General features: G+C 40.2%; 1 protein-coding gene across 1 annotated transcript in view; it reads right to left on the bottom strand.

Moving 5' to 3' along the window:
- The window catches only part of cacna1ba (calcium channel, voltage-dependent, N type, alpha 1B subunit, a), a 128,120-nt gene that overhangs the window by 38,994 nt on the left and 71,999 nt on the right, over positions 1-17,127 (bottom strand). Inside the window, exons 9-19 of the mRNA XM_067407918.1 lie at positions 16,808-16,891; positions 15,445-15,528; positions 14,943-15,161; positions 12,314-12,426; positions 8,102-8,214; positions 7,645-7,776; positions 4,158-4,230; positions 3,962-4,079; positions 3,668-3,735; positions 3,136-3,242; positions 1,575-1,637 (exon numbers count right to left, since the gene is read on the bottom strand). Coding sequence (XP_067264019.1) covers positions 1,575-1,637; positions 3,136-3,242; positions 3,668-3,735; positions 3,962-4,079; positions 4,158-4,230; positions 7,645-7,776; positions 8,102-8,214; positions 12,314-12,426; positions 14,943-15,161; positions 15,445-15,528; positions 16,808-16,891 — 1,174 coding nt within the window. The remainder of the gene's footprint in view (positions 1-1,574; positions 1,638-3,135; positions 3,243-3,667; positions 3,736-3,961; positions 4,080-4,157; positions 4,231-7,644; positions 7,777-8,101; positions 8,215-12,313; positions 12,427-14,942; positions 15,162-15,444; positions 15,529-16,807; positions 16,892-17,127) is intronic.

Here is a 17,127-nt window from a genome sequence, read left to right as displayed (position 1 = left end):
AAATCTTAAAATCAGAAGCATTACTGGAATGGTTCACAAAAAAAAAGAAAAAAAAAGAAAGAAAAATAAGTCATCATTCACTTACCCTCATTTAGTTACAAAGCCATATGACTTTATTCTTCAGTGGAACACAAAGGTTTAATGTGGTAGTCACTCTTTTAAATATAATGAAAATCAATGAGGACTGAGGCTGACAAGCTCCAAAATGGATCATAAAATACAATAATAGTATTCCATATGACTTTTATGCTATAATTCAAAAACAGCAGCTTTGTGCATGAAATAGGCAGACTTTTAATTGTTACTGACATAAATCTTGACATTATGAGTTCATAAGATTTAATCAGAGAACTGTTAATGTCTGGTTCATGAATGAATCATTCAGACCCGTTTTGTGAACTAGATCAATTGATTAATTGAAAAGAATGATTATTTCATGGTTATTACTGATCTGGTTCTCAGAATCAGCTCACTGAATCAATGATTTTGCAGTTTACAGTCCACTAGAAGGAAACGTAATAATTGAATAATCATCATAATTCATGATGAAACCATGAAATACACCTTAATTTGTCTGTTTCTCACATAAAGTTAGTGTATGACTTTTCATTATCACTTTTTATTATAGCTTTGTGTTGTAACAGCCACAGTCATCATTCATTTTCATTATTTGAAAAAAATCACCTTTTTTGCTCCATGGAAGAACATCAGTCATAATGATATGAGGGTCAGTAAATGAAAGTAAAACTTTTCATTTTAGGGTAAACTGTTCCTTTAAATCATCAAAGACTAATTAAATAAACTAATTAATCTATCACTAGCTTGAACACAAATGTCTTTAAACTTTTATCTTCTCAAAAGATTGACAAGCCAACTTCTGTGTTTCTAATTCTATAGATTCTATTTAAGTGAGTCTCTAGTACTGGATTCCTGAGTTCACCTGCCTGTATGTGTAAGAGTGAGTATATATATGTGTGTGCGCGTCTACGCTCTCGCAGTGGGTTTGTCTGACAGGAGTGCTGACTCATTAGGCACTAACAGTAGCAGAAGCTCTAGTAGTGATGCACATTGGGAAACAGACGGCTGCTTCTCAGAACACGGCTCAATGCCAACAGCAGCCAATGAGCCCAGCGAACAGTTAATCTAGTATCTAGAAAATCTGACCCGCTAGCTAAATGAATACAGCACATATAACATTAAAAAGGATAGCACAAGAAGTAATTAATCCACTGATAAAGTTGCAGGAAACTGAAGCAAATTTACACTGATAGCTTACTTAAAGTCCACACTTGCACTTTTTTACAGCAACACTTTACGATAGCTTTCACTAATAAGACAACATTTTAAGATTTAAAACATAAATATAAAGAAAGAAAAGCCATTTTGAAAAGCCTTCATTCATTGTATTCAATGTCTTTCTTCTACTTATGACCCATATACAATATTTCCTCAGACATCTGTTGAACTATGAGCTACACTGTGAATGACGCTGGTCAGCAGGACTAGTTCATATAAGAGCAGTGTACTGGGACAGAGGAGGAGAGGAGATTTGAACAGAGAGTAAATTAACTCACGGTGAATGAGAGCTGGAGTTGGAGGAGCTGCATGAAAGAGCACCAGGAAATGGCCTTATAAAACTGCATATGCCAAAAACAAAAACCATCAGAGGGGAAAGAAATAGTTTGGTGGGGGCAGAGTCAGTGGCAGGGACTACAGCTGTCAATCACTCTGACTCTAACTCCACCCAACTCAATGGGAAGTACATATCAACAATAGTGTGACTTCAAAACAGATTCAAAAAACAAAACAGGTGAGAAGGCATTACAGTATTAAGAAAAACATTCAAAGCTCCCATTTTATTATGGGTGGCCTTGACTACTATGTTACATCAAAAAAATAAGTAAAATGTACTTGTGTTCATATTGTATTGCAAAACACTTTTGCTGCTGTTGGGGTCGGATACAGGTGAAGTTACAGTAGGGACAGGTTTGGTGGTATGGGTAGATTTAAGGGTGTAAGGGATGGGTCAACAGTGTAATTATAAATGTAATTACAAAAATTAGTTACAGATGTAATTAAATGCAGGTATTTTTTTAAATATAAAGTACAATGTAAAATCATGTATGTACACAATAAGTGAATTGTATCAAATGATTCATTTAAATGCAAGTTCATAGTAGTTAAGGCCAACTAATATAAATTGGGACGCGTTAAAATTCAAGGTTTGATGGAGGAGTCTCCATCAGGGAATACAATAGGCTACCCTTTGAAAATGGATTCAATTATAGTTATATTAAATTAAATTAATTATTATATTATCTATTAATTATATAATAAATAGATAATTAACACTGGTAAAAAAAAAAAAAAAAAAAAAGTATTTCATTATTAAAAAAAAATACTATAAGTAAATAATTAAATATTATTAAAAAAATATTACAAAAATTGGTTAGAATTTCTACGAGATCCTTAAAATCATATCCAGGGCTGTAACCACAATTGATATTGGAATTGATATATGTTTCCCCAATATTCAGAATTGTGGTTGATCAAATATGACTGGGTTTTCAATGGTTTTCAATTAGGTTTTTAAGGTAATTTAAGGTAATACTTAATTTGCATCGGATTGCCACAATCACTGTCTTTAGCAACATTTAAACAACCAATTTAGGTTAAATTGCAAATAACCAAATCAGATTTTGATGGAATGATTCATTTGAGCTAAATATAAATCCCACTGTACATTAATTGATGTCTAACAATAAGTCTAATCAAACACAGTCAGTAAGGGAGCATAAAAAAAAAAATCCTTAGATTTCCACACATGCTTATTGAAAATCAAGTAAACATGTAATTTTTGTCTAAAGACAACCAACTATTGGTGCAGGACCAACTGCACAGAGAACATAGTGTCCTACAGAGACATACTGAGGGACAAAATAAAAGTGCCAACAGAGAAATAACAAAATAACCAACAGACAGAAATGTGCTTACAGAGACAAACAGGAATATGGTTCTTGGGACACATAAAAAAAGCAATGAGAGGACATGATAGGGTGATGAACAGGTGTTACGAAGGGTTAGTGAAAGAGGAGGGCAGTACCCTGACTTCAGGTTTAATGCCCTCTGACTTACGCTGTTATGGAAATGTTAGCGGCCGAAATGGGGCTGACCTCCTTTACCTCCTTGGCTTTCTGCAGAGCCAGTTTCTTAGTGATGGCCTCTTCCTGCTCCTCCTCATCCTGAAAGAGGAGTAAGACAGAAACAGAGAATGACAGATGAGTATAAATTTGCAACCCATGTCAAGCACAGTGGCTAGCATCAACAAATGAAAATAGTGATGTCTCAGGAGCCTTACGGCCCTATACTGTTGGTGCCATCTTCACGTAAGGCTGTAAATCCCATAACAAGCTGAAAGCTTCATTACCTTGAGTTATTGATCAGGGCAAACATCAGTCAGATCAAAAGAACCCTTACAGACAGTTATATGAAAGTAATATATTTAGCAGTGCATAGAGGATCACTCTGTGTACAAAATGTGAGATTCAGGTGGTGTGTCTGTGTGTGCAGGTACGGACGGCTGGTACAGAGTGACAGTGCCAGATGATAAGTATTGGCTTTGTATTTACATATTGCCATATGTAGGATCTAAATATGCCCAACCAACCTTGGTGAGTTCTTGTGCATTGGCAAGGTTATCAACAGCAATGGCCAAAAATACATTTAGGAGAGTGTCTGTTCAAATTTGCTTTAAGGAATCTGGGTGAAAGTGGTCATCTAATAAAACAGTCAAGCATTCAGTTTGTCAAAGTTTTTTTAACACATAGACTATCATTCAAAAGTCTGGGGTCAGTGTGTGTTTTTTTTAAAGAAATTAATATAATTAATGCAGTAAGGACCATTAAAAGGCCATTAAAAGTATTTAAGTCAATGACAGTTCTATGTTATATATAAAGGATACAGTTTCCGAACAGTGTGAGCACAATGAAGTACACGGAGCAGAACATTCCCCGGTGCACTCCTCCCTGGGATTCAATTCCATGATACATCACTGCATTCCAGTCCTCTCCTGTCAGAATCTGACAAGATAAAATACTTTATGGAAATACAAATATCAAATGAGATCCTTGAGACACATATCACCAGGCGGTCAATACCTGAAACACTGTCAGGATAGCAGCTGGGAATGTGTCAAAGTTGGTCGTCGGGGTCTCATCTTCAAAATTAAACCTAGAAGAGAGATGATGAGCTGTGAATCATTTTCTTGGATGAGTCTCATGTGTAAGCTTAGGAGCCAATTTTGCTCTAATTTTCAAAATCTTTCATTTTTTCAATTTGTTTGCTCGCAAAGACAGCAAAAACGGAACTGATATCTTCCAATAATAATGTTTCATCTGCATATAAAAGCTGAGCTCAATTCTCCTCTCTGCATCTCTGGAACTAATAACAAAAACAAAATAAATATGCTTTCTTATTTCACCATTCTCCTCCATGTACACTCTCAGGGGCTCTGCAGGGGCCTCATTACTTCAGAATGTAGAGAAATGCTTAAAAAGAGAGAAGAAACATCTCACAACCAAGGGCTTGTTTATGTTAATCTGGAAAATAAAAGTGATTCCCTTTTTTCTGCCCAACCGTCGTTTCTCATTTTATTGCAAGAAAATAGTTCAAGAAAACTGAAATTAATGATGATTATAAACAAGTGAAAAAAGTGATTTCTGTATTCAGAAAGTGATTGCTGTATTCAGTGACTCACTACAACCACATACTTTAACCTCTGCTAACATTTCATGTATAAAATTATTACGTTGTCATATCTAGAATTGTCATGATTTCATATAACTTTCATACTTCATAAGTCTGCATAACTTTAAAAGTGGTGATAAAAAGAATTAAAATAATCGTATTTATGCTGTCATGTGTGTATAATATATATATATATATATATATTCCAATGCAGCAATTCACAGAAAATTTTGAACAGACATCGATATTTACTAATCTACACAGACAAAGAAATCACAATTTTACAATTCACAAAAAAGCTATGTGTAATAAAGGGAAATGACTCAGGAAAAAAGTATTGAACAGACTAACTGAAATTGTATTTAATGGTTGGTGGAAAAGTCTTTTTTGCAATGACAGCTTCAAGGTGCTTCCTGTATGACCAAACTTTAAATCTTGAATATTCTGGGGGTCTCTCTTGTGAATTTTGTGAATTATCTTCAGTTCCTTCCACAAATGCTCTGTTGGGTTTAGGTCTGGTGATTTACTGGGACATTTATTTTCTTCTTCTGGAACCAATTCAAACTCTCCTTTGCAGTGTGTTTTGGATTGTTGTCCTGGTGGAAGGTCCACCAAAGTCTCATCTTTATCATCTTGGATGATGGCAACAAATTCATCTCAAAAATTTCCAGCACATGGCTCCATCCATCTTCCCTTCAATAATATTGATTCTGCCAGTACCATGAGAAGAGAAACAGGCCCATACCGTGATGCTTCCACCTTGAAAACATCACTGTTGGTATGGTATTGTCAGGGTCATTTTTAAAGCCATTTCTCCTCCAAACATGGCATGTGGTATTGTTGCCAAAAGTTAATTTCTTTTGTCTCATCTGATCACACTAAACTCTCCCAGAAGTTCAGACATTTCCAAATGTTGTGCAGAAAACTTAAAATGAGCTTCAACATGCCTTTTCTTCAATAATGGAGCTTTCTGTGGTGAGCTTGCATGAAGGCTGTGACGGTGGAGTGCATTCCTTATTGTTTTCTCTGTGACAACTGTACCTGCTGCCTCCAAGTCTTTCCTGACCTCTTTCCGAGTGGTCCTTGGTTCTTGGGCTACACTTCTGACTAACCTTCTCACTCCCTGATCAGAAATCTTGAGAGGGGCTCTTTTACATGGCCAGTTGATGGTGGAATGATGTTCATTTCAGTTGTGGAAAATGGCCCCAATGGTGCTTACAGGTACATTTAGGAGTTGGAAAATCCTTCTGTAACCAGAAGGATGTTATGTACAGCAAAAACCTTGTTGTGAAAGTCTTGGGAGAGCTCTTTGCCTCTACCCATCATGAGATGTTCAGTGCTTGCATTCAGAGGTGGGTGAGCCTTTTTCTAATCTAACAACATCCACTAACCCAACTGATGCTAATTTGCACAGGTAGGAGGTTGAACTACTTAGTGAAATCTATTGCTTTCTTGGCTTGCCTTGCCTTAGTGTACTGCTTTTTCTTAGTGTGTTCAATACTTTTTTCCTGTGTCATTTCACTATTACACATAACTTTTTTATGGATTGTAGTATTATGATTTCCTTATTTGTATTAATTTCTTAAGATAACACCACTGTTTGGTCAAAATTATATATATATACATTAAACAAACATTTTGATTATTTCAAAAGCAAGATTTTTTTATCTGGTCTCATTGTTTTCAGCAGCTCTGCTCTCTGATATGCTTCACAACTGAACGTATGACCGTCTCTTTCATCCAGCCCAGATAATGACTTCATGGAACAGACAGTCAGTTTATCATGTCCATCTACAGTCTTAAATATTAATGCACTATGGAGCTGAAATCGAGTACCAGCGAGGCACAAAAGCAATTTCTCATTTCACTAAGCACATATCTGAAAAGACTTCACATCTTCACCATCAGGGGGAATAGTCTCTCCTAAAACTATCCTCACATTGTGATGTTTCAATAAAAAAATTCATTTCGCACCGACTATTTGCTTATCTGGCACTCTTCTCATTAAAGTAGATCACATGCCAGCATGTTTGCGCATCTAAGCTGATATTTACCTCATGGGAAGCGTGCATAGAGGCAATTCCTCTGCTGCAGCATACAATTAATAATTCATGGAACAGAGAAATGAAAATTTACGGTGTCTGGATCAGCTCAGTCATGTTTGTTAACATGTGGCTGAGGGGTAAATGAAACGGCAGGGCTTGGAAGAGTCACAGATGCTTATGCAGAGAGGAACGTAAACAAAGGGCAGGGTTTTTTTTTCCACGTCAAGGGATGATTTATCCATTTTTAGTAAAAAGTACATCACACGAGTGCTCGGAAAAGTAAAGGGCCTAGATCAACGGTTCTCAACTAGTGGGTCACAACCCAAAATAGGGTCACAGATCTGTTCTGATTACAGAGAGCAGGGGAAAAACAAGCATAATAAAATGCAACTAACCATATAATCATGTATAATGAGGACAAAATTAAATAAGCATATTTAAGGAGCAGAAATGCTTCCCATATCTTTTGTTGACAGTATTTTGGCACAAATTCATCTGTCTATTGGTAGAAACTAGTCTGTCAATAGTCATTAAATACATATTCACGTATAACCATGGTTTGTGCCATCCACAATTTGTTTGAGCAGTAAATTATTGGCTTCTGAGTCAATTAGAATTAGAAACTAACTACTCAAACTTTAAAAAACAAGTTCCTGTTATCCGAACACTAATCATAAATATTGTTTATGGTTATATTAATAACCTTATTTTCAGGGAAATTTTTGTTTACTTATGCATGATAAACTATTCAGGGGCTGTGTTGGCTTGTAAAAGTTGGCAGTGTAAAACCTAAAGCAAAAACAAAAGCAAAAACATGGACTAGATGATGTGAGATGAGTGTCCTGGTACTTACTGTCCTCCAAAGAGCTGCATCCCCAGCAAAGCAAACACCACAATGAATAGGAACAGCAGGAACAGGAGACTGATGATAGACTTCATTGAGTTGAGTAGAGACACCACCAGATTACGCAGAGAGTTCCAATACCTACAGAAACATTCCATAAAAACTACAGCATTAATACAGCCACTCCATGAACTGGATTGCTTGTTATTCCTCAGGTATATTCATTATGCTTTTTTCATTCCATCATAATTCAATGGTCCAGAGTAATTTATCCCACTTTAAAAAAAAAAATCTAAACTTAGTGTCATTTTTATCCAATTTCCTTGTCTAGTGTCTTTTGAAACTTAATTTCAAAATGTTAATCAATAAGAATCAAGCATTCAAACATGTCTTGGTATAAATATGATCAATTTAGGACAATGATCTACAGAGCACCACAGATGAACAGGCAATTTCAATCTCTTACTTGGTAACTTTGAATATCCTCAGCAAACGCAGTGCTCGCAACACACTAATGCCAAAAGAGGCTCCTGGTTTTACGGCTGCCCAGATCACCTCGAAAATGCTACCCACAATCACCTAAACACACCAAAGACAGAACACAAATACACTAGGCATATCTTATATTTTAAAGAAGCTCCTTTAAAGCATTTATCCAGGTATCCATCTATTCTCCAAATCGCGTGTCCTATGTAGGGTCATGTGATCCTGGAGCCTATCCCAGCATCATGGACTATAAGCAGGGAAAGACCCAGGATGGATGGCCAGTAGAAATAATTTCATAGATTATAATTATAAATATGATCATATATAATCAGAGGTATAAAGTACTTGAGTAAATGTAATTAGTTACTGTACTTAAGTATCTTTTTGGCTACTTTGTAGTTGTACTGAGTATCAAAGATATTGACAACTTTTACTCTCTACTTGACTACATTTTTGATCAAGTAAATAATAATTTTTACTCTAATACTGTCATGAATCCTGTCAAGTTCCGGACTACATCTCCCATCATCCTCTCTGCCACTCACCTGCACACACTTAACACTAATCACTAATCATCACACCCAGCTGCAGCTCATTACCAGGACTATTAAAGACTCTTACACACATCACCTCACTGCTAGGTCTTGTTTTCCCAAGTGTTGCATTTCCAAGCGTTACTTCCTGTCTGCCTGTCCTGTGTTACCGTTCCTGCCTGTTTCCTGTTTGTTGACCCGTTGCTGCCTGTCCTGACCATCGCCTGCACCTTGACTACGATTCTGCCTGTTCCTTGTTGTTCCCGTTTGCTCCCGTTTGACCCTGCCTGTATGACAACGCTCACTGTAAATAAAGCTTTGCATTTGGATCCCTACCTGAGTCCCGCCTTCGTTACAGAAGACCTAGCACTCCTCAGATCCAGCAGCTTGGTGAGTGTTCCAGTCTCAGCTATCATGAATCCGTCTGCTCAATTAATGTGTCTCCGTCAGGGAGAGAGAACCATTGAGGAGTATGTCATGGACTTTATAGAACTGGCACCGTTAACTTGTTTTAATGAGGTGTGCCTCATGATATTCTTCCGCGGTGGACTATCTGACCTGCTCAGTTCCGTCATGCCATTGCATCAGCCTGAGGGGTCGTTGGAGCAATATATTGTCCTCGCATTGCAGCTGAGTGGCTCTAGTTTTACCGTGGGTGTCGCGGAGGAACACGACACCACGTTGCATCACATAATGGCTGCCGCTAAAGAGGACATTCACAAGATGGCGTCTACAACAACAACAACGCCAGTTCATACCCCCGCTGATCGCCCAGAGTCAAGTCACGTCTTCGCTGATCACCTAGAGCAACGTCACGCCTTCGTTGATCGCCCAGAGCAATGTCACGTCGCCGCTGATCGCCCAGAGCACTGTCATGCCTTCGCAGATCGCCCAGAGCAACGTCACGCCTTCGTTGATCGCCCAGAGCAATGTCACGTCGCCGCTGATCGCCCAGAGCACCGTCATGCCTTCGCAGATCGCCCAGAGCAACGTCACGCCTTCGCTGATCGCCCAGAGCAATGTCACGTCGCCACTGATCGCCCAGAGCCACGTCACGTCTCTAGATCAGTCAGAGAACGGCAAGGATTACGTTCCAGTGTGGTTGACCCACCGCTGATTTCAGCACGGGCGGCTGGTATTCCCAAGCATACACCAGCCGTCTCATTCTCAATCCCGCCGGCCGCTTCGCTCTCAAGCCAGCCGGCCGCTTCGCTCTCAAGCCAGCCGGCCGCTTCGCTCTCAAGCCAGCCGGCCGCTTCGCTCTCAAGCCAGCCGGCCGCTTCGCTCTCAAGCCAGTCTGCCGCTTCGCTCTCAAGCCTGCCGGTTGCTACGCTCTCAAGCCTGCCGGTTGCTACGCTCTCAAGCCTGCCGGTTGCTACGCTCTCAAGCTCGCCGGTTGCTACGCTCTCAAGCTCGCCGGTTGCTACGCTCTCAAGCTCGCCGGTTGCTACGCTCTCAAGCTCGCCGGTTGCAACGCTCTCAAGCTCGCCTGTTGCAACGCACTCAAGCGCCCTGGACGCGATGGACAAAATGGCTGCTTTGCCAGTGCCCACGGGCAAGATGGCCGCCCCTTCGGTGTCTGTGGACGTAGGGGTCGTTCCAGCCGTTGAGTTGGCTGCAGCCAGTGAGTCCGCTCCAGAGCCCACTCTCCTTGTTAGTCCTGCCATGGCCAAGAGGGCTGTTTTCACTTTTTATGTTCTGGCTGTCCTACGTGCGTGGAGGATGCACTCGAGCGCAATTGACTTTGAAACTGTATGCCAGCCCGAGCTCGCTGCCGTCCCAGAGCAGTACGAGCCCGCTGCCGTCCCAGAGCTGCCCGCTCTCCCTGATACAGACACGGAGGTCGTCACCGAGCTGCCCGCTCTCCCTAATACGTCTGCCCTGCTGCCGGCGCCACCCGAACTCCTTGCCCACGAGCCCGTTACGGACCCCGCTGAAATCCCCAAGAACTTTTTGGGGGGGGGCAGTATACCTGAGGGTGGGGAGCTTGTGGGTGGGGACCTTGCCTGGACTCTGCCGTTTTCAGACTTTGAACTACTAGGGCCATTTATGGACTCATTGTTGCGGCTGCCCAAGCCGCCTAACCTGCCGTGGCTGCCCAAGCCGCCTGACCTGCCGTGGCTGCCCAAGCCACCCGACCTGCCGTGGCTGCCCAAGCCACCCGACCTGCCGTGGCTGCCCAAGCCGCCTGACCTGCCGTGGCTGCCCAAGCCGCCTGACCTGCCGTGGCTGCCCAAGCCGCCTGACCTGCCGTGGCTGCCCAAGCCACCCGACCTGCCGTGGCTGCCCAGGCCATCTGACCCGCCGTGGCCGCCCGTGGCACCTGACCCGCCGTGGCCGCCCGTGGCACCTGACCCGCCGTGGCCGCCCGTGGCACCTGACCCGCCGAGGCCGCCGGCCCACTATGGCTGTCTGAGTTCCTGGACCTGCCCTGGAGACCTCCGTACCCGCCTGCACATCCAGTATCTCCTGCCTGTAGGTCTCCAGGGCACCCACCCCCCCTTCCCAGTTGTGCCATCTACGGCGCGAGGACGCGCCTTCCGGGAGGGGGACATTCTGTCATGAATCCTGTCAAGTTCCGGACTACATCTCCCATCATCCTCTCTGCCACTCACCTGCACACACTTAACACTAATCACTAATCATCACACCCAGCTGCAGCTCATTACCAGGACTATTAAAGACTCTTACACACATCACCTCACTGCTAGGTCTTGTTTTCCCAAGTGTTGCATTTCCAAGCGTTACTTCCTGTCTGCCTGTCCTGTGTTACCGTTCCTGCCTGTTTCCTGTTTGTTGACCCGTTGCTGCCTGTCCTGACCATCGCCTGCACCTTGACTACGATTCTGCCTGTTCCTTGTTGTTCCCGTTTGCTCCCGTTTGACCCTGCCTGTATGACAACGCTCACTGTAAATAAAGCTTTGCATTTGGATCCCTACCTGAGTCCCGCCTTCGTTACAAATACATTTGTGATGAGTAATGCAATTACACATTACATTTTCCATGGCAGATAACTTTTTCTGCAGCAGTTTGTTTCTGCTATAAAGAAGCGATATCGCCATCTAAGGGCATTGAAGGTATTATATTTTGTGCAATTTACCTTTACTCACCCAAAACTTGTCAACGAGGATACTTTACATGAATGTGAATGCATTAGCAGGTAGTTGCTGATCGCAGATGTTTTATTTATTAGATGAGGAAATGATTGCAGCTGGTGATGAGGCTCAAACCAGCACGTACAGTAGACTTTGACTATTTAATTTTACTTAACATTGTTTTATTTTATCCGCTATATTGACAAGACCGTTTTGAAGGATATTGGTTTATGGCCTTTCCGTGCACTTGAGCTCAACTGAGACTTGAGAGTTTGTAGTCTGAGCTTACATTCAGCATGAGTAAAATACTTAAGTACTGTTAAAATCAGATACTTTAAGACTTTTACTCAAGTCGTATTGGAATTGGTTACTTATAACTTTTGTAGTGGAGTCATTTTCGATGATGCATCAGTACTTTTACCCAAGTATGGTTTTCAGGTACTCTTTACACCTCTGTATATAATTAGAACTCAATTTCTCCAAAAAAACTGCTTCTTATAAGTCAGAAAATCTAACATGTAATTGGTCCCGTATATCATTTGTATCTAATGGCACGTTACTCACCCCAAAATCAAAGCAGTTAAATGAGGAGTGAAAGTAGGTCCTTGGCCCGAGGCCATACATCTTCAGACTCATCTCTATTAGAAAGAGACCAAGGAACACAAACTCCGCCAAATCTGTATAAACAAAAGAAAACATTTATTAAAGGACATTGCCAGTCACATCACTTATTTATATAAGACCACTAAGTCAAGTTAATAGTGAAAGATGTAATAACCTACTGACACTTTTAAACCATGGGTGTAGCTTGTGTGTGTGTGTGTGTTGTCTGAAGGTGGTAAGTCAGAGTGGTGTGGCCTCATTGGTAAAGAACTGGGTAGGTAAAACATTAATGTGCAGGTTGCACATTTAAACCTTAAAGGTGCCCTTGATTCAAAAATTGAATTTACCTTGGCATAATTAAATAACAAGAGTTCAGTACATGGAAATGACATACAGTGAGTCTCAAACCCCATCGTTTCCTCCTCCTTATATAAATCTCATTTGTTTAAAAGACCTCCAAAGAACAGGCGAATCTCAACATAACACAGACTGTTACTTAACAGTTGGGGTGTACGCCCCAATATTTGCATAATGCCAGCCCATGATGTTCCCAACATTATAAAAGGCATTAGACAAGGGCAGCCAGTTAACGTCTGGAGCTGCACACAGCCAAATCATCAGACAAGTTAAGCAAGAACAACAGCGAAAAATGGCAGATGGAGCAATAACAACTGACATAATCCATGATAGCATGATATTTTTACTGATATTTGTAAATTGTCTTTCTAAAAGTTTCGTTAGCATGTTGCTAATGTACTGTTAAATGAGGTTAAAGTTACCATTGTTCCTTACTGTATTCACGGAGACAAGAGCCGTCGCTATTTTCATTTTTTAATCACTTGCAGTCTGTATAATGCATAAACACAACTTCATTCTTTATAAATCTCTCCAACAGTGTAGCAATAGCCGTTAGCCACGGAGCACAGCCTCAAATTCACTCAGAATAAAACTTTAACATCCAAATAAATACTTTACTCACATAATTCGAAGCCTGCATGCTGCATGCATGACGAACATCTTGTAAAGATCCATTTGAGGGTTATATTAGCTGTGTGAACTTTGTAAATGCACTGTATTATAGTCGAGAGCTCATGTGGCAGGGAGCACGCCATTTAAGGGGGCGGCGCCGAGTGTAAATCAGTGCATTGTTAATGATGCCCCAAAATAGGCAGTTCAAAAAATTTATTTAAAAAAATCTATGGGGTATTTTGAGCTGAAACTTCACAGACACATTCAGGGGACACCTTAGACTTATATTACATCTTGTGAAAGAACGTTCTTGGGCACCTTTAAAAGAGGCGAATCATAAATTCATAATCACATTGTGCCCCTGAACAAGACCCCTAAATCATTTGGGGGAGCTATCCCTGCAATGACTGTACTGTTTGTGGCCTTGGATAAAAGCATCAGCTAAATGCCAATTAATGATTAGTAGCAGTTGGTGTGCAAGCAGAGGTAAATATAGGAGGTGGGGCAATGCTCTTTTGTCATTTTTGGCACTAATCTGGCACAGGGGACTCTTTACTGTGTGGACTAGAAACTAACGAATTGAACTTGAGAGAACAGATTGCAACCCTGATGTTGATCCCAATAAGCTGACGCTCTATTTTTGTTTTAAAATTTTAGGGCACTTTTAACAAGAAAAATACCATGATACCAATATACTTCAATATATTTCCTATTGTAATGATATACTCCTATCATGGTATGAGATGTATAGGTAATCCATCCGACGATGCGTGGCGCAGAATGAACGATCAGGAATTACTTTAATAAACACAGTATATAACACAAATACCATCATTTTACCATTTACGTTAATGTGAGACCATGAACTGAGGAAAACTGAGGGCTTAAAAACACAAGGAAAGATTTTCAATTGAACAGGTTTAAACTACCTGAACCATGACAACTAATGAATGATGGAAAACGAAACAGAACATGACTGCGATATCTATATACACTACTGTTCAAAAACTGAGGTCGGTAAATTTGCTGTTTTTTTTAAAGAAGTATCTTATGTTATCAAACACAGCAAAATTTGACACCTTATGAAAATTCAGCTTTGCCATCACAAGAATAAGTTACATTTTAAAATATATTAAAATGTAACTTATTCTTGTGATGGAAAAGCTGAATTTTGAAGGTGTCAGGTGCAGCTTTACTGAGATCAATGGTCAAGCTGTGATATAAACAAAATACCATTGGCTATTTTAAAAAAGGGGGAGCTGCTCTACAGTATGTGTCCCACACTGTCTTCCTGTTTCAGTGGAAATTACGTCAACACATTGATAAAGCTGCGCTTTTTAAAGCACTTCAGTTGGCCTTTAACAAACATAGCCCAGTCACAAAAGGGTCAGTTTTATGTCAAATTCAAAGGCAAAAAACTAAAGATAATTTGAGTAAAATTGGAAGATTAGTTGTACAATTAATAATGCAAATAGAAGGGGCGTAGTACTTTAAAGCACATGTTTTGCATTGATTATTTAAATTACTCCCAGTGCGCCTAAGCCATGTTCAAATATAGTTCACATAAACCTGTGATCCTCCAGAGAGCTGCAATCATGTTTTAAAGATGCGGTTCACTTACACAGTGCATATGTGAGCCAGTCAGGCTGGTCGTAGTGGACTATAGCCACACACAGTGTGTTCAGCCCCACTATACACAGAACGGTCCAGTAGAAGCTTTGGGCCTTCACCATACGCCGGATGAAGAAGCGAAACCTCTTCTCTTTTCTGCGAAAGTATGACGAGCTCTCATTCTTGCTGCTCTTCACACTTGTACGGGTGAATGGAGAGCCCTGGGGAGCTGCAGAGAAAGAGAGAGAGAGAGAGACTGTTTCTGATATATATAACAACAGCTAACAGATGATGGAGAGGAGAGGGTCTCAACTCTATCTATCTATCTACATCCATCCATCCATTTTGGTCATTATTCCCTCTCTTTTTATGAAAACATCACTGATGTGAGTTTGATGATATGCTGCATTTGTTATGAATCTGCTTATGTGCTTATTCCATTTTCCTTGCTGATTTTGGGAGAAAGCCCAATGAGAGTTCGAAGGTCACAGGCAATCGGGCCTGGAACTTACCGACCGATGAGATGTCAGTGAAGTGGTCTTCTCCTTCTTCTGCATTAATGAGGTCATTTTTGCTCTTCTTGGCTCTCTTCAATACTTAAAATGTTGGAAATCAAGTAAATAAACAGTAGTAGTATTAATTATAGTAATATATTTAAAAAAATATATATTTTGGTAACACTTTATTTTGACAGTCAACTTTAGACATTCTACTAATTATAAGCAACTTTGCAACTGCATGTCAACTACCAGTCATTACAGCTTAATATCTGCTAGCACTTAATTTGGATGGTCCTCCAACAATTCTACTGACTTTGGCATCATGCACACTGTAGCTAAATTCGGTTGTCAGTTCACCTTTTAGTGCTTAATCCTGTACACACAGTTCAGTAATTTATAGGAGTGACAACCGCATTCTACAACCGTATTAACTCCCGAAAAATACAGTGAAAACTGCATTTACAGAAATTCTGTGTAGTGTGTATGGAACCAAACCGAACAACTAGTTGTTAATGATGTAAACGAGAGAAATGAGAGATGACAGACAAGAGATACATCTCTGATGAACGTTAAAATAAGTATTTGTATGTGTGGTGCAAGAAACCTCAGGGAAAGTGGTATGAGCCTGACAGGTGTTGGCAGATCTTGCAAGCAAATCAGCAAACAAGAACAAGCCCATTAAAAGAAGTAAATGGAATTGCTTTATGCTGAAAATCAGACCGAAATATTGAGACCCCCATGCCTGCTCACTTTAATATCTCCTAAACTTGATCGCTGTATGAGACAAACTTAAATAGCAACCCCCAAAAAATGCTTATAATAAGTGGACATGGCAACACTGCAAGAGCGCACTCTGTGAAGCAGCCTATCCAAGCATAAGAAAAACATGACACCTCTGTCAGCTATGCTTTAGTTAAAAATGCTGAACATGACGAGTGTGTTATCGCTGTAATATTTCTTAGGTCAGAATAGCAGATTCCAAACATGCGAGACGCCAGAACGTTGCTATGGTTACCACGCTGTCAATCATTGCAGTTTCAGGAGTGAGTCATGTTCTGTACACACATGAAATGATAATTTAGGGATTATCACTCCTCAAACTTTACAGAGTGTAAGTGGCCAATAAGTAACTACAGTACAAGTCAACTTATTCTATTAACCCTAATCCTAACCCAAACAGTCTACTAATACTCTATTAACAGTTAGTCGCATTAACATGTAGTTGCAAAGTTACTTAGTAGAATGTCTAAAGCGGACTATCAAAAATAAAGTTTAACCATATTATTAATTATTATTTATTAGAAGTAATTATTAAGACTCAAGCTCTTCGGCTCATATAATTCATATATATAATAAATCATTTTTCAATGATTACCTGGGTTGTTGCATTTCCTCTTGTACCAGGCACCATCCTCCTTCTCCTCTGCATTTTTATCTTCTTCAGCAAGCATGACTTCCTCTGAGACAAAGAATATATTTTACTATTCACACACACTGTGTAACTTGCGTCATGATTTATAATCTGCATCAAGCATCTAAACGAGTGCCTGAAACTGTTGTGGGTGGTTGCCAGGGCATTGCTAGGTGTTTCTTAAGATATTAAGTGGTTGCCAGGATGTTGCTAGAGTGTTCTGGTTGGTTTATAGGAGGTTACATGGGATTAAAGGTAGACAAAAATGACCACTATAAGACTTT

This window comes from Chanodichthys erythropterus, chromosome 13 (assembly GCF_024489055.1).
Source record: "Chanodichthys erythropterus isolate Z2021 chromosome 13, ASM2448905v1, whole genome shotgun sequence".
Taxonomy (NCBI): domain Eukaryota; kingdom Metazoa; phylum Chordata; class Actinopteri; order Cypriniformes; family Xenocyprididae; genus Chanodichthys; species Chanodichthys erythropterus.
This window is presented reverse-complemented; position numbering and strand designations above follow the sequence as displayed.